Raw genomic sequence first — 26,966 nt, forward strand, 5'->3', positions numbered from 1 at the left:
AGCTGCAGCACAGGCTCCGCCCCCCTTGGCTCCGATTGGTTGGCACAACTTATTCACTTCCTTGTTTGGTCACCTGTCTTTTTTATAAAGTTTTTTTTTATTAAAGCGAAAATGAATCACATTTGATTTCGAAATTTTATTTAAAAACGTTAAATAAAATTGTGTCATTGATATGTTACTAATTAGGTTTTAGAAATTCTAATTATCTTATTTCAGTTTAAAAAAATAATTTCCATTTCGATTCAAAAAAAATATACAGAAGCTACGAAGTGTAAGTATCTGTATCTGTTTAGTGTATTACTTAAGAACTACTGCATATATAAATACAATCTATTTACTAAGTTAGAAAGTACACACGTGTACGGTGGCCCAGAAGTGCAAAACTAATTTACGAACTAGGAAATAAAAAGTCCCGTAGACAAATATTACAATTCTAAGTAATTTAAAATGTTTTTAATAGTTTTCTTAATTTATTTCAGAGTAAATTGCAATTTTGTTTCAGAATTTTTACATTCGTTTCAGGAAATTGTATTTATACATTTTATTTCATACGTTTTCGTAAGTAAATAGGTTTAAAGGTTTCATTTGCTTTATAAAAATTGTCATTTTGTTGCAGTTTTTGCGTTTGTTTTTCACTTGTGTTCCACTGTACAAATCAGATTAAACTATGATTCACTTTACATTAAAAAATAAATAACATACTAAATTAAATTTAGTGCAGCTTGAGAGTATTTATTTTTCATCTAAAACAGTTTTTTGTAATAGAAGTTGGAAGTAGTTGGTCCTTGAACACATCATTTTCCTCCAAATACTATTTTAACAGAATTGGAAAAAAAACTAAAACATTTTAATAGTAAAAAGAGAGAAAAATCTTTGATGATTCCAGGAAAAAACACGTTTACAAACCTGAACACATTTATTGCCATCAACCATTTTCACACAAACACATTTTGTTCGTTAAAGTATCAACACTGACCTTCACCAAAACAGTTAAGAGGTAAATATTGCTTTAAAAAAACCAAAAACACAATCTGATCCCATGTGTCTTTATAGTGTAACTACTTGTATGAAATATAAACAAATGAGTGTGTTTGTATAAATAGTTTTGTCCGCTTATGGTTAAATGTTTCCTATACGATTATTCCAATTATTATCCGGCTGAAACGTTCCGTTAGGAGATGGCACAGTTTTTATCTTTGTCCTTCGCCCCCAGACTGTGAGCCCTCCTCCGCCTGAAGCTCCCCCTCAGACCCCAGTCCCTCTCCCGCTCCTCCCCGGCTTCGGCTCCTTTGCCGGCCACGGACTGGGGTCTCTGGAGCTGCGGCGGGAGCGGGATGGGCTGACCCAGGAAGTACCCCTCGGCCTCCGAGTCCGAGGAGGAGGAGCAGGTGGAGCAGGAGTCCTCGTGCTTGTGGCGGCCCGGCTGCAGCGTCAGGGAGGAGGAGGACGACGGGTCGCCGCCGCCGCCTTCCCTCCCGTCTCGTTCTCCTCGCCACTCCAGGGCGTCCAGCCGGGGTCGGTCGGAGCGGGAACGCCGGCAGCGCCTTTCCGAGGGTAGCGGGCCGTCGGAGGAGGAGGAGGGGGTGCGGGTTCGACTCCAGCCTCGCCGCGGACCGCGCTGGTGGTACGAGGATCCATCTGTGGGGCCGGGATACAAAACGTTAAAAATATGCACTAGAAACTGGACACTTTATTAATAACACAAGGAATAACACAAAAACATTTGTTTATCCAACGCTTCCAGTGCTGATGATTCATGGGAAAAAAACTATAAAACTATACTTAAACTATATAATATAAGAGTCTTGGAGTAGTTGAACAAAATGACATCCTACTAAGTTCTGAAGAGAATCAGTTATTTTACAAAACTACATATTTATTACATTTCTAAAGGATAAAAATGTCGATTGTCTCGCTGATATACATGGATACGGTTGTTCATGTCACTTATACAAGTACGTATTTCTTTTTTTTGTGTTTTTATTTTAGTGTTTTGTGCCGGGTTAAGAAACTGACTTTTGCTTTAACAAAGAATATAAATCTGATCTGGTTTAAAGTCAAACGTTTTCCCTTTAAAGTATATACTTTATTGAATATTGTTTTGATTGTTTAAGCGCTTTGTGACCCTGGTCTGGAAAAGCGCTATATAAATAAAAATTATTTACTTACTTAAGTTCGAAAGTAGGAAAAGTCTACACGTCTGTCAGAGCTGTTAGTTCGCTGTTATATCGTCGTTATTATAACTAATTTATTTTATAGAGTTTGAATCACGATTTGACTCGTTCAACGCACCCAGGAGATCCATCTGCACCGGGACGCCCTTCTGTAGATTCAACCTGCTCCCGAACCCGCCCTCCTCCGGCTCCTCCTCCTGTAGCTGCTGGCGGCTCTCCTCGCCTCGGTCCTCCTCCTCCTCCTCGTTCTCCTCCTCGTCCTCCTCCTCCACCGAGTAGCTGCTGCTGATCGGCTCCCTGAAGCTCACCCGGGCCGTCCCGCTGCGAACGAGGGGGGGCGGGGACTCGGAGGAGGAGGCGACCTCTAGGGGGCGCGGGTTCATGGTGGGCGACGACTGCGGGGACAGGTCGCGGGACTTGATGGGGAGAGGAGGCGGGAGAGGAGGCGAGTCGGGCGGGAGGAGCTCGGAATTCTTCTGGATGGGGAACACTGGAGACGAAGAAGACGTTAGGATTTGCTTCATGAACTTTTATTTTAGGACCCTTACCCTGCATGACCTGGTTGGTCCGCTCCACCCAGTTCCTGCAGTCGGCGGCCGTGGAGGTCCCTCTGGACGTCAGGACCCCGTTGGCGACGCTCCCGGATCCACGGGTTTCCGTCGCGGGCGAAGCGACGCCGCAGTCGTCCGGCAGCAGGTTGTAGTGAGGGACGTCACAGGGCCACGACGGCCCCAGACCGTTGCCTAAATGAATGTGGGGGAGCGGGGAGTAGGACCCCTTGTGGTGAGGGCGACCCCGAGGGGACGAGAGTCCATTTTGAACAGCGCAGTGGACGCCTGAAGAGGACAGAGAAACATGAGTTGGTAAAAAGCAGGTCGACTTCAGCCTCACCTCTGGTCTCGCTGCTCCTCGCGATTAGTCGGTGATCAGCGCCCTCCCGTGGCTGAAGAGGGGAACCGCACCGCAGCTGCTGGTACTTGTCCGCCGACCCGCAGCGGACCCGGTGCTGGGGGGACCGGCTCTGCAGGGCCGAGTCGCACGAGTCGGAGTTGTTGGGGTCCTCGCCCAGGGAGCAGGCCCGCGAGCAGAAGATGAGGCCGCCGCGGGGGAGGAAGGGTCTGCCCAGCAGGGGGAGCCGACAGCGGGCGCAGCAGAAGCAGACGTCCACGGCGTGCCAGTGCTGACCCTCGTACGTCATCTGACCCTGGTCGATGCCTGGAGGGGTCAAGGGTCGGGTTACTTTTTGATAATAGTTACAATCAATCTACGTCCATACGTTTTTAATCTCAACTAAATCTAATCCCTTTTAAACAAGTTTCTAAGCGTTTTAACATTCGTTAAAAAAGTTCATAGCTGCTGCTTTTTATTTTTTAATGTGTTTTAATTATGATTTAATTTGTTTTGCTGTTATAAATTAGTTTCTACGGGAACCTTGAGTGTCTTTAAACAGATGTATAATTATTCATTAACTATTAGTGACTCTTTGAAATAATCTTAAAACTAAAAAGCATATTTATATATATATATAACATTTATTACATGATATAATCTTTTGTGTCACAAACGTTCACAAAAAAGATAAAAAACACATTATATTAAGACATAAAGTATTCATATGAAAACAACTGAAATAATAATAAAAAAAAACAACAAAATCATTCAATAATAATATGACTATAATAAATATGTTGTAATAAAAATGTAATATAATTAATAAAATACACACAATATAACAATATTTATTAATAACATCAAAATCAGGGTTAATATGCTACGATTATTATTTTCGATTTTTTTTCCATCATATAAAAGCTATTTTTTTCCACTAAAAACTTATTTTTATATTTAATTAAATGCATTCGAGTGGCAATAAAAATCCGAAAAAAAACCCTATAATAATATTTAGAGACATGTACTAAATAAAAAGTTCCTACATCGATACAGTCTTTACAGTCACCAACACTTTTATTGATACAATTGTATACATTAATATTTAAATTAATGGCGGTGAGTGAGTTGTCAGTAAAGTTTATTTCAAACACTTATTATTGTTAATTTATTTGCACTATATTCACAATAAAATTCAAAAACAGAGCTGAAGAAGTCGAGGTTACCGTGGAGCATGTTTCTCAGACAGGAACGTGTTTACCTTTCATTTTATTTAATATATTTACCTATGTGCTCCCCGCAGGTGTCGCAGTACTCGGCGTACAGCGACTCGTAGCAGGCGCAGCAGTACGGTCGACTCTCCCTCATGATGTAACGCTGGCCGCCCAGCGCCGCCTCGCACTCGAAGCAGCAGAAGTGCTTCATGTGCCAGTATCTGCCCTCGGCCTCCGTGCACTCGTCGGCCAGGATGATCTGAGAGAGACCAGGTTCGGTTGATACGACTGGTTCGGTTCCATTGAGTCACTGTTGTCACGACGCCATTTCATTAGAGCCCAATAATCCGCTCGCTCAGTGAGACGAGCGTCAAACAAGAACGAATGCAGCGACTGAGGAGTTTACAGATGTTGCACGAAGACCATATTTAAGGAAATAATACAAGAAAACTATGGAGTCACTGATGATTTGTATTGAAGTAAATCATCAGAATATGGAGTTTAACTTCTTGAACTTTGAACTGATAGAATTGAAAAAGTTGTTTTCTTAAGCAATGCATTTATTAATCCAAACGTTGAAATACCTATTTAATAAAACATTAAAAAAAAAAAATATTCAAAATAAATGTATTCAATAAATGTTGTTTTCTAAATTCAATATTTTTAATCAGAAGCCTTTAAAATTCAATATTGTTATTTTTAAACACAAATTCAGTTTATTTAATTTAATTTTTGACACATATAGTCTAAAATTTCAATTAAAATAATTAAAATAAGTCCAAAATATGGTTCTCTTAATTAAATTGTCAAAATAATTGGTAGCCTTTTAAATTCAATATTAAGTTCTTGGAATAATAGTTTCAACATTAATTTATATATATATATATATATATATATATATATATATATATATATATATATAACATATAACACATATAGTCTAAAATTCTAATTTAAACATACATTTTCTAAATTCGACATGTTTTAACTCATAGCATTTTAAGTTCAATATCAAAACGGTTGTACTATTATAGCAACAATCTTATATTGAAATTAAGAGGCTACAGTTTAAAAAATATTGAATACAGAAAATATATTTTGGAATTATTGAAATTAGAATATCAAACTATATGTAAATTAAATTAGTTTACTTTTAAAACTTTACATTTTAAAAATACAATTAGTAAAAAAAACAAAAACTAATCTAAATATACATTTTTTAAATCATTAAAAAAAAGAATATATAGTATTCAATGGTCCTTAACATATCCTAGTGTTAAGAGTTTACTGTACATAACTTCAATAATGTTTTACCTTACCTTACCTTACTTGTCTTTCTGTATATTTCAGTTTGTATTTTTTGCCTAGTGTACTTATTGTGATTGTGAGTTTCTGGTGCTGACCCCAGTACAGCAGAGCTAAGGAAACAGTGGTTACCTCGTCGCAGGCCTGGCAGCGAGGCTTGAGTCTCTCGGCGTGATGCCGCCCGCAGTAGATCTGCCCGTCCTGGTGGAAGTAGATCAGGTCCACCAGCAGCTCGCTGCAGGAGGCGCAGCGGAAGCACTGGGGGTGCCAGCAGCTGCCGTGACCCGCCCGGCTGGCGAACACTGCGATGTCTCCGCCTCGGATCTGCCTGCCACACTGGAGCACAGGAGCCGTTACTTTTGACTGACAAGGAGCCAGGGTCTCAAGCAGGTAGGTTCACACACAATTAGATATGATGTGTTCGGAGGTTAGATAACCGTTACCACTACATAATAAAGCTTAACTGAATTTGATTTTTTACTTTTATATAATATAAAGAAATGTTCAACAAAATATTAAACTTGCTAGCGTAGCTTTTGGCTAACAGCTCCAGCCACTCTCAGGGGAAATTTAGTTCCATATACATCGTATTGTATATTTTGAAGGTTAGATACTTAATGTTGTTATACTCCTATTATATAAGAAAGGACTAACTTATAACATTACAATTGAATACAGTTTTAAAAATTAATTAATGTATTTTCTCTCAAATTAAGTTGATTTTTATGTTATGGGGTGGAAATAAAAATAAAATAATGTCAAATAATAATCAAAAGGATCATATTAATAAAGATTTTTGCCATTTGTTTCCAGAAAAAAAGTGTCACCGGTTTTTGAAGAGTAACAGGAAGACACTTACCTAATATTATTCACTTTTATTATTATTATTATTGATAATAATAGTTGCTGCAGGAAAGAGATTCCGACGCTCCTTTATGATCACTAGTCCATTTAATAAATAATATGTATATAACTCCCTGACCAAGTTCTGTACTTCTGGAGTGAATAAAAATATAATAATAAAAAATATAAAGGAAAAATGTGTATTTACTTCTGATTATGTTTATAGTTGTTGATATATATATAAAAATAAAAATAAATCTTGTTTTTATTAAATTATCTTTATTCATTATTATTGTTTTTGTTATTATTCTTCATGTGTGTACTGGACGTCTTAATATAATGTGTATGTATGTTTCATTTTTTTTGCTGTGACAACTTTAATGACCTCAAAGCAACAAGAATGGAGGTACATCTCATCTAATATACGTTCTTCAGGCTCTACCTGCTGACAAATGGCTCCAGTCATGGTGACTGGGAAGAGTCTGACGGCTCCTCGCCCGAGGTTCTCTCTCTTCCTCTGGTGGCTGAACAGACGAAGCTCCTTCTTCTCATCCTCGTCCAGCGAGTGACAGTACTGGGGCTGAGAAACACAAAAGTACATGTTTCATCCCATTAAACAAGCTTTTTTTAGGGTTTGTATTGGAAATAATCTGGTGAAATGATACATATCACAATCCAGGGGCAACGATACAATATATTTTGATACTGTAGTAACAAGTATATATTTGTAGTATTGTCGAGTACTTGACTCTGATGTTGCAGTATTTACAGACCACATGACTCTTGACGAAGTCGTAAATTATTTCATTCGTTTTAAAACCAAAATATGTCCAAACATCAGCTTTAAAAGCTGCTGGAGTCGATGATTGTATCCTCTTGTCCTCAGTCATTTCCAGGATCTTGCAGGATTTGTATAACTGGATAGTTACTTTCCTGACTTACACTCAAATGTTTGAAATTGAAATTTGAATTTTTCCTCTCCAAGATGCAGTAAGTCCCTCATCATGACCATGTTTTGAACGTATTACTCTATAACGCTCGTCTGAAATGTCGGCGAACGAGAGGTTACGAGAGCGGAGTCCATAATGACGTAATAATAGCTCCACTCTTCCTTCATCCAGCTGTGATCACGCCCTGCTTTGTTTAAACAACGAGTTGAAGACGGAGATTTACGATGTGCAGTGACAAACCTCGAAGCTTTTCCAATCACAGTAGAGTGGGTGTGGTTACGGTAAACGATATTTAATACGTAAATATTTAAGTGTTTTCAGAGGGCGGGCCTTAAGATCATTTTCTAATGTAAATATTTCAATGAAAAGAGAGTTTTGTACAAACATACTGATGATACTATAGAGTCAAACATCTATTTAAGACACACTTAAATGGTCACTAACGTGTTGATTTAAGAGGAGCTAATGACTGCTGCCATCTAGCGGCCGGAAGTTTAATTGCAACACAAAAATTGTAAAAAGCTGTTAATATTTAGATGAAATAAAATAATTAAAATAATTTAACAAATATTTAACACAAAATATATTGAAATACAAACCATTAAATAACTAAATAATAGAAATAACTAAATACAAATCAATACAGTGCTGTTCATATCGATACACGTAGAAAACTTGTCCGCCGACACATGTAGAAAATAAACGATATTTAAAAGTGGATTAATCGTGTTTTAGTCGACTTGAAAATGAAAGATGAGACAAATATTCTGTACTTTGATCTTCCTGAGTTCTCGTCGTATTTTGTCAACAGAATAAATCAATGCAATCGTATTAAAATATGAGTTTAACTGATCAATACCTCGCTGTCGTGAGCTGGCAGCTGATGCAGCAGCTGTTTGATCCGGTACCTCTCCCCGGGACTGTTCACGTACGGGATCCGGTCTTCGGGCAGGCAGCTGAAGTACTGGTAGACCTGCACCGAGAGGAGCCGTCAGGGATCGTATCGAGTCGAGTGTGAGTCTCCAGACGTACCTGTTCGGGCTTGAGTCCAGGTGGCACCCACGCATACTCCTCCGAGGCGCAGCCCGAGTCGTCATCGGAGATGGAGTGTCTCTGGAAGTCTGACACCAGCTTGGTCATCATCTTCTCAAGCTGCCCGGGCACCGAGCGCACGGCGTGCTCCTCACGCACACACTTGCAGTGCACGCAGATCTTTCTGTGGAGACACCAGACGGCTTCAGGCTCCATGATTTACACCCTCAGATCTGAGGTGTCACGGGTTCAGATCCAGCCGCAGATAAGCAACACATCTGCGGATCTGGATCATTATCGCTTCGGTGTCTGGCCTATTAAGTAACACAATCTGCCTCCGTGATAGCATTCTTTCGAGAGCTCAAGTTGACACTTGCCGCCGCGCGCTCGATTCACCTAAAATAACTCAAAAACTGGGGAAACTTTCATTGAACTTTTCAGGAATTATGAGGAAAAAAACCATCTGGATCCATCATTCTTTTGAAGGATTCATATGGAAGTATATCAGTGCCATCGGAATATTTAACAGTGGGATTTAGGATAAAAATGTTAAAATTTCTCTTTTTTAAAAAAAAAAAATTTAAATGCTATTTTACTTATCAAAGTTTCAGCCAATCATGTGATGCACAGATGATTAGTGCAGAGAGACGGTTATAATAGCAATTTTAAATAGTATTAAAAAGGGTATGAATTATTAAAATGTTATTAAACATCGATTTCATTGAATTATAATAAATAAATGTAATATATTTAAATATATTTTTTACTTAAAAAATTAAAAAACAACATCAAATAAATAAATGGTCGAATTCATTTATTATAAAAATAATTGTAATGGTTAAAAAAAAACATTTCAAGAAGATAAATTAAAATAAAACATTTTTAAATATTAAATTAAACTATTGAATATTTTGATGCCACTGATATACTCGCATAAATTCGATTTCAGGTTGTTAATGAAACAAGATTGAAACATTGTTTCTGGCTCCCCTAGTGACGCAACAATGTAACTGCAATTAGTAGAACCTCCGTTGCCAGATAAAGAAAATACAAAACAAGATAAAGACTCTTGTTGGATCAGTTTCCTCTTCACTGCTGCGTTTATAACTTCTTAATTACATTTTCAGTGCAAATTATATCTTTATTACTTTAAGAGACAAAAATATGGTACTAGTGGTGTAAAAATAATACACATACACTTAAATATCGCAGCATTATATTTCAGGATAAAACATTTCAAGCATTTTTGTTATAGTTATTTAATGGTGTGTGTATCTCTCTCTCTCTCTCTCTCTCTCTCTCTCTCTCTCTATATATATATATATATCAATAAAGTTTGGTTAGAAATACAATTACTGACCTATTATATGTAATATTAACGTGCAAATATTCACGACATTTTTGTGTTGCATAAAACGTATTTTCCTTACGCTTGAAAAGATCATTATTTTCTATTACAGGATCTCCTGATAAATTTGTATTTTTTTAATAAAATAATAATTATAATATTATAATACATTTTATTTAATAGCACCTTTCATGCACCTTTCGTGGCTTCACAATAAAAACACAAAACAATAAAACCAGCTGGTGGAGGATAAAAACAACACAATATGGCTCTCTACGTTTAATCGTTGTTTAATAGAAAAAAAATAGTTGTTTGTTGGCCCTCATTAACTTAATGTTTCTATTAACGTCACCTCATTTGTTACTATGTACTTGAAATAAGTAAAGCGGTTCAAATTTTGATTCGAGGATTGAGGACATTTGTAGACAATAAACGTCAACGTTAGAGGTACAATGAAATCCCGGCGACGACTGAGGACGAGAGGATACAGTCGACTCCAGCAGCTTTTAAAGCAGATGTTTGGACATATTTTGGTTTCAAAACAAATTAAAGCAGTTATGACTTCGTCAAGAGTCATGTAGTCTGTAAATTCTGCAACACCAGAGTCAAGTAATCGACAATACTACCCATATATCCTCGTTACTACAGTATCACTATATATCGTATCGTTTCCCCTGTATCGGGATTTGCATGGTATCTCCAGATTTCCTCAGTACCACAAGAACTAAAAGACACCTCCATCTGCTTTCTATCATCCATACAGTTATAAATCTGTCAATTCCATACACACTCACACACTCACACACACACACACATACACACTCCACTAGACTCTGCTGCCAGTTTTCCTCTAAATAACAGGAATAGCTGTGGAATATCTGACTTATTGAGACTTTAAATAGTGTTTTTGCAGAGTAAATAGACTTTCAATCCATCAGTCATCATGTTTTTTTTTTGCTCATCCCACCAGCTTTCCATCAGGACCATCCCATGATTTTCTTTTCCAGGCAGGAAATGAGGTCAGTGGTCTAAAGCCTGGCTGTCGATTCCACCGGAAGTTAAATGGAGGTGAAGATGGGAAAAGCAATCTCTGCATCGCCTCATGTTACACCAGTACTTAAACCCCCCCTCTCCCCCCACTCTAACACCTCGGCGATGTGGGGGGGGAAGTGAGGGGGTGACAGTGAGGTGAGGGCTTCCTGTCGCCGCAGATTGGACGGTGATGTCACACACGAGGGTCACATGTGGATGCTGTGATTGCATAATGTCATGCCAGCTGGTTCTTGTAGCTCAAGTAGAATAAAGCTGCTTTATTCCAGCCCACTACAAAAGACACACACACACACACACACACACACACACACACACACACACACACACACACACACACACACACACACACACACACACACACACACACACACACACACACACACACACACACACACACACACACACACACACACACACACACACACACACACACACACACACACATAGTTCCTATACGTTATATTTTGTTTTTATTTTTAATTGAGTAACAAATGTATTTCCTAATAATATATAGCTTTTAAATCTTATTTAGATTTAATCGAATTATTATTATTTTTTTTTTTAAGGAATCATATTAAATTACCATTAAATATATACTGTAAGATTAGATTTTGAGGATTTCAGAATATATCGTTTTAAATGAATAATAATAATAATAATAATAATCTCTATTTATATAGCGCCTTTCTACCTAGTGAAATGAATCTGCCAACAGCACTCCACATTATAATAATAATGTTGTTATTTTGACCTTTCTGTCTATGCTAACCATTAAATAAAAATGTTATATTGAAAAATATTTTCATATAATATTTGTGTAAGGAATAAATTGTGTTAATTATTTAAACTTTTATTTTTATTTAGATTTTTTTTGGGGCTTAAGTTCCTTGTCTTAGATCTTTGCTACATCACATCATATTGATAATATTATTCATATATATATATTCATAATATTAATTCATTATTTCTATGGTATTTAGAACTTTTACATGTTATTCCCACACATCAACAAGTTTAAATTACACATGCATTTTTCCTCAGATTTAACACGTGATTATTTATTTTTACCGTGCAATTATTTTAAAAGGCTTTCCCTGCATACTTAAGCCTTTACTTTTTCAATTAAAAGTTTGTTTTTTTCCTTCTAAAATGTATAGTTCGCCAAATTAAATAAATAAAAAAGGAAAAATAAACCATTGTTTTACCAATTATTGATTCAGGAAGCTGCAGCCTAGTTTGAAAAGTAACTAAATAATTGTAAATAATAAATAAAAGATTGTTCAAGGATCAAAAACATGAGTCAAGAACAGGTATAAGCAGCAAATTGACACAATGAGAAACAGACCATAATAAGGTCAACTCAGAGGTCAAGACTCAGACAGAAGTAAACATCCGTTAATATAAATTCAACTTTACGTTCGGGACATTTTAATTTCCCAGAGTACAGCCGTGTTTACCACCGTCGCCGCTCATCTTCATATTAAACTGACCCGGGCCTGACCTACGCTGATTTCATAATTTCGGGACCGACCGAAAATACTGCCGCGACGGACGGATTGGCGAGGAGACGAGACGAGAGAGAAGTTTCATCAGCGAGCGCATGACGTCCGGCCGACTTAAATCCTGAGATAAATCAGTGTTTACACAACAAAGCTCTGGCTGGATCACGTTAGCATGTTAACATCCAGACCTGATTACTCTCCTCTAATCCAGCCGGACGGACCAGGGGGGGGGGGAAGCAGAGCTCCTTGTTTACCTTCAGTCATCGCAGATGAGTCCGAGACGTCCAGCCGCTGAGATCCGGTCCATAAAATGCGCATCAAAGTGGTCAATGTGTTGCACGGAGCGGAATACTGTGCTGAAGTCCTGCTTCAAAGTGCTGATGTCTCTGTCTGTACAGCTCTTTTCATCCTCCCCTCTGCCCCCCCGACTCCCACCCTCCTTCACGATGATGATGATGATGATGATGGTGGTGGTGGTGGTGGTGGGCTTCAACAAAAGACCGCCTGGCTCTGAACACACGTCAGCAGCACAAATCTTCGAGAGCACTTTTTTTTTTTTTTCAAAGACCCTCCCACAGAACTGACATGCTCTCCTGGCTGACTCACACCAGATGGCTGCGTTTGCACTTTTTTTTTCTTCTTCTTCTTCACAATCACACAAATGTGAGCGGCTGACTTCAGCCTGTGAGCAACTCATGTCGCCGTTTTGTGTGCGAGAAAGATGGATGACATCACGAGCCGTGATGAAACGGGGAACAGACTTTCGGTGGGTCGATCCATGAGGTCATTTACGCTGCTGGTGCAGCTCCACGAGAGCGTCGACACAAGACAGAAGACGAGATCGTGAGTCATACCACAATCTGGGTTGTTGTTTTTTTTTTTAGGTAGACTTGTAGTCAAGACGTAATCAAGACCAAAGAAAGCTGTACATTATGCCCACTATTGACACCTTGGTCTTTGTCGTGTCGTGGGCCAAACAAAACGCATAATAAATAAAGTCCTTCAAAAAAAATTACGGTCCAATTCCTTTCCTTCCTCCTCACAATTAGTGTCATTGGAAGTCTGTTTAATCGTTGACATCCATAATCTCTGTTCCTTATCTTATCTTAAAAAGAACAGTTTATTTTCATGTCTAAAGAAGAAAGCGCTGTCTCGCCTGTACTTAATTAATACAAAACTCTGTAGCGAGAATTCTGACCCACTCTGGTAGAAGAACTCACATTTCCCCCAATTTCCTTAAAACTCTTCACTGGCTGCCAGTTTCTTTCACGATCAACTTTGAAATTCTGGTTCTTACTTTCAGATCTATTCATGGTCCTCCTTACATCAGTGATCTGATCCAGACTTACACCCCAGCTCGGGCTCTTAGGTCTGTGGATCAGAATCTACTGATGGTTCCTGACTCGCTTACGTACCAGAAGAGAGAAATGTTTTTTGATTGTTAAAGTGCTTTGTGACCCTGGTCTGAGAAAGGCGCTTTACAAATAATAATTACTTACCTTACTTTCTTAAGGGAAAGGGCATTAATATAATTGAAAAACATGAAGAAAAATGTAAAATATCTTGGGTAAGGATAAAAAAAAAAGTTGTGTAATTATGCCATGAAATTAGATTTAAATATATATAAACATGTATATTTAAATATTATATCAAAGAGCATTTTTTTTTTACGTGTGATATTGTGTATAATGCACACTAAACAGTAAAATGCATTTATGACAGTTTATAATCAAACATGGCAACTTGTAACATACTTTATAAAGTATTTTAAGATAATTATAGATCATCATAAAACTAATTTAAAACTATTAATATACATTATCACGAGAAGAACCAAAGAAATAAAGCAAAGTCCTAAAACAACAACAACAAACTACTTATGACGTATTTTAAGCTGAACTAGTATAGAATAATAGAAATAAGGAGTTAATGAAGTGTCTAGAGATCTGTTTGCTTTTTCTTCTGAAACTAGAAGGTTGAATTCTCAGGGTTTGTGGAGAGTCCCGTGTAATCTCCGACTGTCCCAGGGACTTTTATTCCTCTGCTGGACTGCACAGCGGAATACTAAAGACCTCCTCGGATCTGGCGTGAAGAAACAGATGGGCCTTGTCCTCCACTCATTAGTGCCGGAGAGTGTTTCCACATGGCCGCCCGGACCCTCGGTGACGGTCTCGCCGAAGACGTCTGAAGCTGCGGGTCAGCGCTAACTCAATAGACGAGCTGCTGGACGCCGCATGCGCCATCTGCCCTCAGCCCGGTCGGAGGCAGAAGATGGATCACTTCCCTCCCCGAGACGTGCACCAGCTGAGCCGGGGCTCGCTCGCCGTCATAGAAGGTGCGAGTCTAAATGCGTTATTAAGCAAGATATCATTAGCAGAGGGACTCAGGGGGGGTCTTGAGTAAGTGACCCCCATACGTCTTAATCAATTAATCCCCTCACTATTTGTTAGTCTGCACAAGCAGCCGACGTTATCTCAGACAACTCGGGGTTCTGTCCCATCCATCATTCTACCAGACAGAGTTATTAGGCTCAACAGGCAGAAAGACTCGCACAACACTCACCAGGATCATGGGTTTCAATCACTCTCTGCAACAACACAACAGGCAGAAAGACTCGCACAACACTCACCAGGATCATGGGTTTCAATCACTCTCTGCAACAACACAACAGGCAGAAAGACTCGCACAACACTCACTAGAATCATGGGTTTCAATCACTCTCTGCAACAACACAACAGGCAGAAAGACTCGCACAACACTCACTAGAATCATGGGTTTCAATCACTCTCTGCAACAACACAACAGGCAGAAAGACTCGCACAACACTCACTAGAATCATGGGTTTCAATCACTCTCTGCAACAACACAACAGGCAGAAAGACTCGCACAACACTCACCAGGATCATGGGTTTCAATCACTCGCTGCAACAACACAACAGGCAGAAAGACTCGCACAACACTCACCAGAATCATGGGTTTCAATCACTCGCTGCAACAACACAACAGGCAGAAAGACTTGCACAACACTCACCAGAATCATGGGTTTCAATCACTCGCTGAAACAACACAACAGGCAGAAAGACTTGCACAACACTCACCAGAATCATGGGTTTCAATCACTCGCTGCAACAACACAACAGGCAGAAAGACTCGCACAACACTCACCAGAATCATGGGTTTCAATCACTCGCTGCAACAACACAACAGGCAGAAAGACTCGCACAACACTCACCAGAATCATGGGTTTTAATCACTCGCTGCAACAACACAACAATACCATAAGATTTTATTTTATTCGTTAAAAGTTTTTCTGCAGAGTTCATGGTAAAACAAATATTTAATTTGTGACCACACAATACTGACTTGAACTCTTTAATTGATCTATAAAAATCGACTCTAGCTCAGATAGTTAATCGCAGCTCTAGCTTGAAGTCATGGGTTTAATTCTCAACGATTTATTGACTTTTTATTCTTACTTATTAGGATTCCATGGCCACAAATTGGTATTTCGTAGCCACACTTTTTATTTTGTCTGATGCTCTGCAGTTTTCCGATGTTTTTACAGTACAATAAAAAAGTAAGTGCTTTAAAGGTTTTAATCACGAGAGTCACTATCTTTATCGGAAACAGGGTCAAACAATGATTGAAATACTGATCTTATTGATCCAGACTCTGTTCTAATCCAAGTAAAGACGCTTGGAAAGACTCCATAGAACTGTTGAGAAACTGACCAGAACCTCTAATATCTTGAGAAATAATGCACATGTTTGCTGCCAAAACACTGCAGGAGTGCTTCACATAAATCATAAACCAACATATAAAAGATTAATTAAATTGTTTTGCTTGACTGTTGCTAAACGAAGAGCAGATGTTTTGCCGAAAAAAACAACCTACTTTAGCATAAACGATGTGGCTTTACATTTCCTTCATTGTTACCCCCAAATGTGTTTTTTGAGTATAAAGAAGAGCTTGTGTTTGTGCTTAGATTGACAACAAAAGTACTTTTATTTGTAGTTTAAACTCTATTAAAGTGACGTAGAAAAGGTAGATCAGCTCCACGAACACACGGGACACACGTATGAAAAGCAGAAGAAGAGGATGTGCAGGAAGACGCACACATGTGTTTTAGATTACATCCAAACTCGCTGCTTTTGTCTCGATCTGAATGGAGGGAAAAGAAGTGAATGCACTTTAAGATACAGTTACGGCCTTTGTGTTACACGAGGAACACATTCTTCCATCCCTCCATCACGGCCAAACACTGCCCATCTGGGAATAATAACGCAGCCGGAGCTTTTTTCTTTTTCTTAATCAGTCTGCATTCTTCCGGCTCACGACTTCGCATCGGAGAAGTTGTAAAGTTTTGCAGGAAAGAGTTCCTCAAACTTATTAATAGTTCTTATTGGAAAAAAAAAAAAGGTTGTTAAACAAAAGGGAAGAAGGTACGGGTTGTGATTGAGATAAGAGATGGACATGATAAGAAAAAGACAGAAACCAGATGAAGGACTGAGAGGGAGAGAAAAGAAAGGAAGGAGTTTAAACGAAAGCAGCTGGAGTCTCAGATCAGGATGTGTTCGACATTATCAACTTAGCAGCCGCGCTCCGACTTTCTCCGACTTCAGGAATTAAACAAGCCAGGACAAACCGGACATTGTAAAAAAAAGAAAAAAACACTAACAAGTTCCAGATGAAGCGTCCAGCGGAGTTTTAACGACTCCATTTTTTTTTTAATAATCGCAGTCGGTCCGGATCAAGGATTCAACGCAGCCCTTGAGATACGACTCTTCTTATCTTCACTTCCATTTTGTCTCGTGTCGAAAACAGCCAGGTTGTTACAGCCCATCCAGACTAGTTGGCACCGGATTTGTTTCGGGGGAAGAAATGGCTGCTGGCGGCTCGTAAATAAGTCACAGTCGAAGAAAGAAAAGTATGAGTTCTACAGCGCAGACTCTAGTTCAAGTTGCTGAAAGATGAATCGCTCGGTGAATCGAACCCGTTTGTGTAATTATGTAGCGCAGCAACGTAACTCAAACACCTATGAATGGATGTTCTTGTCGCAGACAATTAAACACAAAGAGCCAAAGTCGTAAAATACATAAATGACGTCTAAAAGAGTCTAAATGTGAAATTATTTGTTATGCTTACACGCTCAATTTATCTTAAATATATCCGTTCGTCCTCCTTCATCGAACTCTAACAAAACTACCGTCTTTCCTTCAACACCATTCTTGTTGCATTGGATAAGCCATGTTCCTTATCTTATCTTAAACACTGGCATCTTTACAGGTCACCCTATCATCATGAACATGAATCTACTTTGATTTGAACCAACCGTCCCGAGATGATTAAGTATTGCTCGTTGCTATGGGCGACTCAGGATGACATCACCGGTGTATTCTCGGGAACCTTTTTTCTTTGCCGCAAATTCTGAATAAAGGAAGTTCATTCATTCATTTTCTATCGCTTTATCCGTCATGGGCGTTGTGGGGAGACTGGAGCCTATCCCAGTTTCATTGGGCGAGGGGCGGGGGGACACCCTGGACAGGAAGCCAGTCTATCTCAGGGCACACAAAGACAGACAACCCTTCACACACACACTCATACCTATGGACAATTTCCCCAAGTTCTCAATCAAACTCACTCGGTATGTTTTTGGACTGTGGGAGGAAACTGGAGTGCCCGGAGTAAACCCACGCAACATGGGGAGAACATACTGTACGAACTCCACACAGAAAGGCAAAAAGTCGGCTTGGCCTGGAAGCGAACCAGCAACCTTGCTGTGCCATTGTCCGGGAATTTGTGTTGTTTAATTGAAAGACATGTCAAATGAGCACCTTGGCAGGGGTGCGCACAGTTTCAGTGCTTCTCCCATGTTAAACATGGATAGAATTTTCCATCCCGTTTCTAACAATCCCTGTAAATCACTGACATCAGTTACAATAGTTTAATTGCGTCGTGCCAAACACAGAAAGTTTTCGTTCGCAATAATAACAAGTGCTCAATTCACTGGCAATGTCTCCATTTGCTCTTTAATCTTAATGTTAAAAATAACTTTTTATCGCTTCGCGAATCAATGAAAAACTGTTAATAATTCATCAAAATCTATCGCTATTGTCACGGCGAGGGTATTAGAGGATACAGTACATAACAGCATAACATCCGCTTGGAGAGCCACAAGTCGACGGGTGTGTGACAGGAGTTTGGATTACAGAGGTTTTTCAGTCCATTTAACCCGACCTGATCTTCACTTTAAAGCGGCTCGCGGAGACGACATGTTGCACAATGATTATTAGTAATCCTGCCGCTCTTCGCTGCTTCTGTTTCCCCATTAAGATAATTCAAAGTAGATGCAGCTGCTGTGGCTGTCGTGGGCTTAGCGGTGCTCGTGAGCATCGCCGCCATCTTTTGTGTCAGGAGTCAAAAGGCGCTGATCTGCTCGGACCATGTGGTGATCCCAGATGGGTCGTGTTTGTTTGTCTTATGATGTATATGTGCCTTTACTGTGGACAGGGATTGAAGCTAAGCTGATTTCTGCTGTTTGTAGAGCGCCCTAACGTATACACACACACATGACTGCCATAAAGACAATTTAACTCCTTTACTTCTACTATTATTTACATGTCATCTGGGTTTATTTTGATTTTCAGGGCTGAAGAATTGGTTTAAAATGTGCCATAAATGTGTAAGTGTTTTTACATAATAATACTTTAAATACAAGTTTAAATTGAAAAATATATATATTTTTTAACTTCATAAGAGCGGTACATTTACATTTTTAACTGTGGTACACGTTCACAAAAACAGAAATTTACTGGTTTTCTACCAAATTTCAAGTTCAATCTTCCAGTGGTTTAGCTTGTGTGGAAGGTCTGAGCAGCCTGGTGGTCTTTCTAACACCACAGGATGTTACGACTTGTCTTCTTACTAAAATAAAATCGTTTTTTAATCTCAATTTTTTGACTAAAACAAACAATATCCAACACGTCCTGTTCTGTTGTAGCCTAGCTCCCTCTCAGTGAACTCAGCCAACAGCCCTGTGTGTTAGACATCATTAATGGAAAGCTTGTGATTTCTGGGTTCATTAACTAGTTTAAATAACTTGATGGTGGCAGTTGTTCAGGAGTTTTTGTACCAACAAGCCTGCGTAACTCTTGATGCATGTTTCGGGGCGTTAAAGGTGAGTTTTGACCGTGTTTAAGGTAATTTAATCCTGGATTATGCCAGGTTTTATGATAAAACTTGGAGTAGTTTAGATCAATTGAGATGTCAAATCCTGACTGTGAAACGTTTGCCAATAAAGAGTGAGTAAATTAAACATATTTTCTAAATTCATTTTGTTGTGCATTTGCTAAAGATACTTACATTCATGAAAGTACATATCTTACAATCTGAGCTTGCACGGCTTCAAAAATAATGTGTTTGAGCTCATTATCATCATGAACTCAGTGTTTGCTTGAGTCAGATTCTTACCTCCAACCGTGGACACGGAAGCCGGGGCACTGGTCTCCACATCGCATACATGGCTGCCCTCTGTCCGGGTCCTCTTCCTCCTGCTGGAGACGAACAAACAATAGACTTCAGTCATTTCCTGACCGAGGCTCGAGAGAGGCAGGTTAAAGGTCGGACACAAAAGCTCGCAAAACCAAAGCCCGGGGAGAAGGTGCTTCCCAAGAAAGAGAGACGATGACACGAGGTCGTCAGACTCTGGTAAAGGTGTCAGTGAAAGACTGCTTGACAACAAACAACATCTCTCTCTGGCGTCATCAAAATAATCATGCAAGATCGCGGTGACTACTGAGGACGAGAGGATACAGTCGACTCCGGCAGCTTTTAAAGCTGATGTTTGGACTCATTTTGATTTCTAAACAAATGAAATCAGTTACGACTTCGTCAAGAGTCATGTTGTCTGTAAATTCTGCAACACCAGAGTCAAGTACTCGACAATACTACAAATATATACTTGTTCCTAGAGTATTACAATATATTGTATCGTTGCCCCTGATCGTCATGGCAGCAGTTTCTCATTCACTACTCTCTGAACGTCGCTGAATAGAATGGCTGTGTTTACACAACAAGATTACATTAACAGACACGGAGTGTTCGACTGTTGGACACTTTGCTCCGTAAATAAACCGTCTGTCTTTGACTCTCCAAGATATGTGGCTGTGGATCTCATTCCCAGCTGCCCGGAGACATGCCTGTCCCTCTGTTTAACAGGGGCCTTGGATGCTTTTCTTTTCCTGAAGAAATGTAACAATGTTAATATAACTATAGTTGACATTTTGAAATCTACCGACTGATGACCAGGTGGAAGGAATCAAAAGTTCAATATCGGGACAGACAACTGATTTATTAACTTAATATCGTGGAGGCATTGAAGCACCCGACTGAAAGAGTACTTTCAAATAAAGTATGTTTTATTAGAAAGGTTCTCAGACATACTGTACCTTCACCAAGCAGCTCATGTCACATGAATTTTTACACAATTGATTCAATAAAATAACTCCTAGGAATTGAACCCACATCACCTGTGTTTTGGGAAGTGACCCAAGTCAGGCATATGAACTGCATAGAGTGGATTCGTACCCACTTTTTGGGCCCCAACCCACCAGGTGAGTATAACTTTGTACCGTATTCTAGGTGTGTGTGTGTGTATAGTGAAGAATCTAGCGATAGCTATCACGATAGGATAGGATAGGATATATATAGAAAAAAACAGTGTGATATTAGCACGTACAAAATACATATAGAAAATATGTGATAATTTCTAACTCTAATTTAACGTATAAATAATGCATTTCTTAAATGCGCACTCAGGCATGACTTAAAATGGGTCCTTAGATGCTGCTTCACTATTGGCCAGAACAATGAAGAAAAAACTGAATGTCGAACAAATGAATATGTAAACTGTAATTAAATGCAATATTTGAAATTCTTGACCAATTGTTTTATTTGCAGAATAATGGAAAAGGCATCTTTAGGCAAGACATGTTAAATATTTGTACCTTACTATAATTGAAAGTATTAAAGTTTTTATCTTAATTAGTATATACTTTTAACTGATTTTTTTTCTCAAGTTTCAGATAGGTGGAATTCTAGGTGAAAGAAAATAAATATTGCACTTATTGTCAATATCGTGGATTCCTAGAATGAACAAGAATATATTTGTAGTATTGTCGAGTACTTGACTCTGGTGTTGCAGAATTCACAGACCACATGACTCTTGATGAAGTCGTAACTGCTTTTCATTTGTTTTGAAACCAAAATATGTCCAAACATCAGCTTTAAAAGCTACCAGAGTCCACTGTATCCTCTCGTCCTCAGCCATCACCAGGATCCCACGGGATTTCATTGTTCCTTTAGCTGCAGAGGAAGGAAGGAAGGAAGGAAGGAAGGAAGGAAGGAAGGAAGGAAGGAAGGAAGGAAGGAAGGAAGGAAGGAAGGAAGTAATGACGGCTGCCATCTAGAGGCTGGAAGTTTAACTGCCTTAAAAGAACGAAATGAACCCTGTTAATATTTGAATGTTTATTGTAAATATTAACTAAAAAAAATTAATAAAACACTTCATTGAAATATAAACTATAAAAAAACAACCTATAATAATATATAATATGGAAAAGATATATATATATATAATATATGAATTACATTTAAATATTGATACAGTGCCGCGAAATGTCGCAACATTATCATCTTCTTCTACCTTCTTACACTGCTAGTGTTTTGTAAAGTCAATAGTAAGAAGCCACATGCGTGGATAATGAATCTGTAAATCCTTCCTAACACCAGACGGTGATCTGGATCAGCAGTTAACTAATTTCTAACCAATCCAGAAGATTTGCTGAAAACAAAAAAAAAACCCTCCTCGAGTGGATGTAGTTAACATGATTAACTCGTCACTAGCACATCCCTGCGTCCCACATGGACCATTTATCCTGAAAACAACCCATGTTTGTTTACGACATCAAATGATTTCACTCATAAATCTGAAAACTCTCCGAGTCAAATCTTTTTCGTCTTTTAACGCTTTCCAGACCCGCATATAAAACAATCTGCCTCGTCCTTCAACTGCCGAGCCAAGCATCTGATCCAAGTTTAAACCACCCCGAACTGAATCCAAAGACTTAATCGACATAATAACACCCATTAGCCGAGTGTGTGTGTGTGTGCATGTGTGCATGTGTGTGTGCATGTGTGTGTGACTGCCTTTGGCCCCAAAACAGATCGAGGGAAGGAAGTGGAAACAGGATGAGAGCTGCACCCTTTCTCCGTCCTCCTCTTCCCTCCTGAAGATCAATAAAGGTGTATTCGCTTCACACACCGACGTTCCTCACGAGGAGTCGCTCTGTCGGAGTTCTCGCTCGCCAGGAAGAAAAACAAAGCAGCTGATACAAGTCGTAAAACTCCGGCACGCAATCCCTCCCTCGTCACAGGTTAATGAGCAATGAAAGGCGGCGAAGAGAACGTACCTGTGTGTACCTGCTCTTCTGTTTTGATCCACACACTTAGAAACACTATAATCAGTATTCATGTCGAGCCTGTTTTCCCGTCTTAACTTCTTTGTTCTCCTCTTTTGCTTTTTTCCCCCTCGATTTGCTGACTCTTGTGTTGTCTAACTCATTTAATGTGGCCTATAATACACTTGAGAGTACTTGAAAAATCACCTCTGACAATAAAAATCCTTCAATCCTGTTGGTATAGTAACCCATGGAGATTATTGTGTAAAGGTTTTGCCGTCCCATTTGTTTATTCAGGGGACACCCTGGACAGATTGCCAGCAGTTGTCCCCAAACCCAGGTACCAATGTTTGCTCTATTGATTATTATGGAACAAAAGTGTAGTATTCAAGATTCAAAGACCAAAAAGATTCTCAAAATATAAGTCGGATACAAACAAATAATTATTAAAAGGGTTCGGGTTGGAAGAGAATTCCTCTCAGCTGATAGATTTTCCTTTGAAGTAGAATATTTTATGAGTTACTATTACAAATATATAAGTCGTTATTTAAGTCTTAAAAAAGCTTCAATTGTTGCAGCACATTATGGGACTGAAATAGCTGTATCAATTCAGGTCGGTTCACCAACAAACAAAGCAAAAATACAGCTTTTTCAAGGGATGTAAGAAAATATTGATACACCATTTTATTTGTATCATAGTTTTATGATTTAATTTAATTCAATTAAGTGTGTGTAAAAAACAAAACATACATATTTTGTTAACAATTGAATAATTTGTGTTGCAATTAAATGTTCCTCTGTCAGCTAGAGGTACAAGGAAAACCCACAAGGTCCCAAAGATGACTGAGGACGAGAGGATACAGTCGACTCCAGCAGCTATTAAAGCCGACTATTGGACATATTTTGGTTTTAAACCAACTAAAAGCAGTTACGACTTTATCAAGAGTCATGCGGTCTGTAAATTCTATCGTTGACCCTGTATTGTGATACGCGTTGTTTCTCCAGATTCTTGCCAATACACACCCCTAGTTTTATTATAGTAGTTTGGATACTTGCTTACATTTTTATCATTCAAGATGACCATGAACTTAATCTGTTTGTTTACATATTGAGTTAGAAATGTAAATCACATTTGATGTAACAAACACAATTAGATTGTAGCTACGTTTTTTTTTTTTACCAGCAACCTGTGTTCTAGTACTGTCAGGAAGTTGCATGTGACTCAATAAAGTTAAATTCTTAAGCAACATGCTTCATTAATCACTGCTTTGACTCGCTGTGTGAGCAACTACAAGAGCTGGCATGCGCACACACAACTTTCTTTGACCTTCCCTCGGTCGTCTTGTGCGAGGTCCTGACACAGTAGCAGAGCCTCAGAGGCGGACGGACAATGCTCCCGTACGACGGGAACAATAACAACATGGCCGCACTGTTTAATATTACACACAGATAATAGATAAACAGCTGCGGGACAGTAAAAACACCTTCACAATCTTGAGATAATGTGAGGGGCTGATACTGGGGCTTCTTTTCTACACAACAAATGTGTGCGACATATGTTCTCGAACCCAAGAGTGCGATGACCTCATTGAAGTCCGGTGGTTTCAAACTGTACATTGCCTGTGAGAAGGAGCTGCTAACATAAGCAGTAATTACATATCAATTATTATCTGTTAGCTGCCATTTAAGAATGAAAGAGGATTACTACTTAACCCGAAATTATCCAAATACAAGCAGTTCTATCATAACAAAACACACCTTTATTTGTTATTATGTGTTTTCACAACACGCACATCCATCAGTTTCATTGTTTTTAAATTCAAACGCAGTATATGTCAGGCATATGAACTGCATAGAGTGGATTCGTACCCACTTTTTGGGCCCCAACCCACCAGGTGAGTATAACTTTGTACCGTATTCTAGGTGTGTGTGTATAGTGAAGACGCACACTTTAAAGAAATATTGCACTTATTGTCAATATTGTGCATTCCTAGAAGGAACAAGAATATAGTTGTAGTATTGTTGAGTACTTGACTCTGGTGTTGCAGAATTTACAGACCACATGACTCTTGACGAAGCTGTAACTGCTTTCATTTGTTTTGAAACCAAAATATGTCAAAACATCAGCTTTAAAAGCTGCTGGAGTCGACTGTATCCTCTCGTCCTCAGTCATCACCAGGATCTCGCGGGATTCCATTGTTCCTTTAGCTTATTATCTGTTAGCTGCCATTTAAGAATGAAGGAGGATTACTACTTAACCCTAAATTATCAAAATACAAGCAGATCTATCTTAACAAAACACACTTTTATTTGTTATTGTTTATTTTCACAACACGCACATGGAAACATCAGTTTCATCAGTTTTTAAATTCAAACGCAGTAATAACAAACTCATAACTCACACGATCAGATTTCTTAATATAGATCTTTGGCATTTTAGATCTGAGTATTATTTAGAAGTTAAAGAGGGCTTCCTGTTGTGTTAGATGTCATTCTGTGTAGAGGGTGGAAGGGTTAAACTTTAACTCGAGGAGGTTAAAGGTCAGAGCCATCGCTGCTACCTATAAACACATCTCCTCACCGGAAGACATCAGCGAAAGAAATCGAGTCAACAAACAGCTAAAAAGCGGTCATTAAGTGATATGGAATCTTGAATATCTTCATTTGTAAAGAGGCGGCACTAAACCGAAGAGTTGTTGCACCTGAAGGAGTTGATTTATTTATTGTAATATTGTGTCAAAAATGTACAGAAACTCAAGTTGAAAAACAAAAAGCCAGAAAAGTAGTTGTAAAAACTATGTTTTCATAGTACCTGTTGTAGAGGAACAAAGCACAAGTCCAGGTAACATGAGTCTAAACTCACTTTTCAAGAGCTGCTCTAATGGAGTGTTCTGTCAATTATTGATGACGTCGATTAATATTTGAGGAGGATCATCACAAAAGAGCTGCTTAAATACTGCTAATAACATCCAGTCACAAAGACAGGTCATTTATCATGACTTAAAACAACATGGTTGATGTTTGAAAAATGTGTTTTGAAATAAACTCAACGGTAAAAATTATCAGTTATTAATGTTTTTAGCCCCAACATCCAGACTTGCACAGGTAGAAAGTCTGTGACGTAATCAAAGGCGCCCCAGTGACTCAGAGCACAAAGAATGTCGCTTTTTTTTAGATGGAAGATAGACTGAAAATAGTATAAAAACGCTTATTTGACACCAATAACGTTCGATAGAAAGCAAAGGAGAAGTTACAAATCCAGGTGAAGGAGGGAGAAAGTTCCTCTCGAGTTCAGGTTCAGGTTCTACTCGTACAATGAAAAGTCGAGCGGAAATAATAAAAAAAAAAGAAAAAAAGACGCGACTAGATATGTTTCCCGTAACTTTACGACGGCATTGCCTGTGAGAATATTAACATATAAAACACTTACCGAGCGGGTGGACCGACGCTTTTTCGAGCCGCCCAGGAACATGTTGGTGGCTGGATGTTTAAAAAAGCAACAAGGGTTAAACTTCCGAAATACAGCTGTGAGAGTTCCACTTCCGGTTCCTGACGTTACAGATCAAGATTTTTTCTATCCCACTTTTTCCTCAAATATTGCTCCGCACAATACTTATATACATATGTTGATTGTAAAATATGGTCAATTTCTAAACACACATACATTATTTCCAAAGAGGAAAGACGTGATTTTAACGATTGAAGTATGGGCTTTATTTTGAAGGATTCACGTATAGACGTTTATTCTAATGGCTAGCTTGATCCTTCGTTTTTTAATCTGTGTATCGATTGATTTGTTTTATCGAGTTGTGAATCTGAAAATAGTATCTTTAATATTTTTGATAATATTAAAACACATCGGATTTAGGAAAATTATTTTTTAAAAGGGCGGAGTCAAATTATTTATCCAGCTATAAAAAATAAAATAAAAATATTAAATGAAGGTGAAGTGAAAGCTATTGTTAATTCAGTAAAGCTTTTTATTATTAATTCAGTAAATCTTTATGTTCCATTTACTGTCCAAAACGATTAATTATTCGTTTTTTAATGTAAAAAAAAAGTCGTTGCAGGATATACGGTCATCTCCTGCCATCTAGTGGTGATCTTGTAGAATGCACGCTCTGCCTGAGATTTTGGCAGCTCATTTCTTATTGGGGGTAAAAAAAAATAAACCTGTCGTTAACCGCAGCTCTTGTTGGA

General features: G+C 38.7%; 1 protein-coding gene across 2 annotated transcripts; it reads right to left on the reverse strand.

Annotated features, from left to right (window-relative positions):
• Positions 1-897: 897 nt before the first annotated feature.
• prickle3 (prickle homolog 3) lies at positions 898-26,277 on the reverse strand. Of its 2 annotated transcripts, XM_087781882.1 has the most exons (11): positions 26,197-26,277; positions 19,780-19,862; positions 8,407-8,590; positions 8,234-8,347; positions 6,867-7,004; positions 5,714-5,917; positions 4,349-4,535; positions 3,066-3,389; positions 2,723-3,010; positions 2,293-2,664; positions 898-1,638 (listed from the first exon to the last, which is right to left on the reverse strand). In XM_087781882.1, exons 1-11 carry the CDS (start codon positions 26,236-26,238, stop codon positions 1,172-1,174), a joined length of 2,403 nt encoding a protein of 800 aa, XP_087638008.1. In that variant the 5' UTR covers positions 26,239-26,277; the 3' UTR covers positions 898-1,171. The 2 variants fall into 2 exon arrangements, with proteins under 2 accessions (XP_087638008.1, XP_087638009.1); XM_087781883.1 differs by lacking the exons at positions 19,780-19,862; positions 26,197-26,277 and adding an exon at positions 12,564-12,688.
• Positions 26,278-26,966: the final 689 nt, after the last annotated feature.

Source organism: Callionymus lyra, chromosome 19 (assembly GCF_982586985.1).
Source record: "Callionymus lyra chromosome 19, fCalLyr1.hap1.1, whole genome shotgun sequence".
NCBI lineage: Eukaryota > Metazoa > Chordata > Actinopteri > Syngnathiformes > Callionymidae > Callionymus > Callionymus lyra.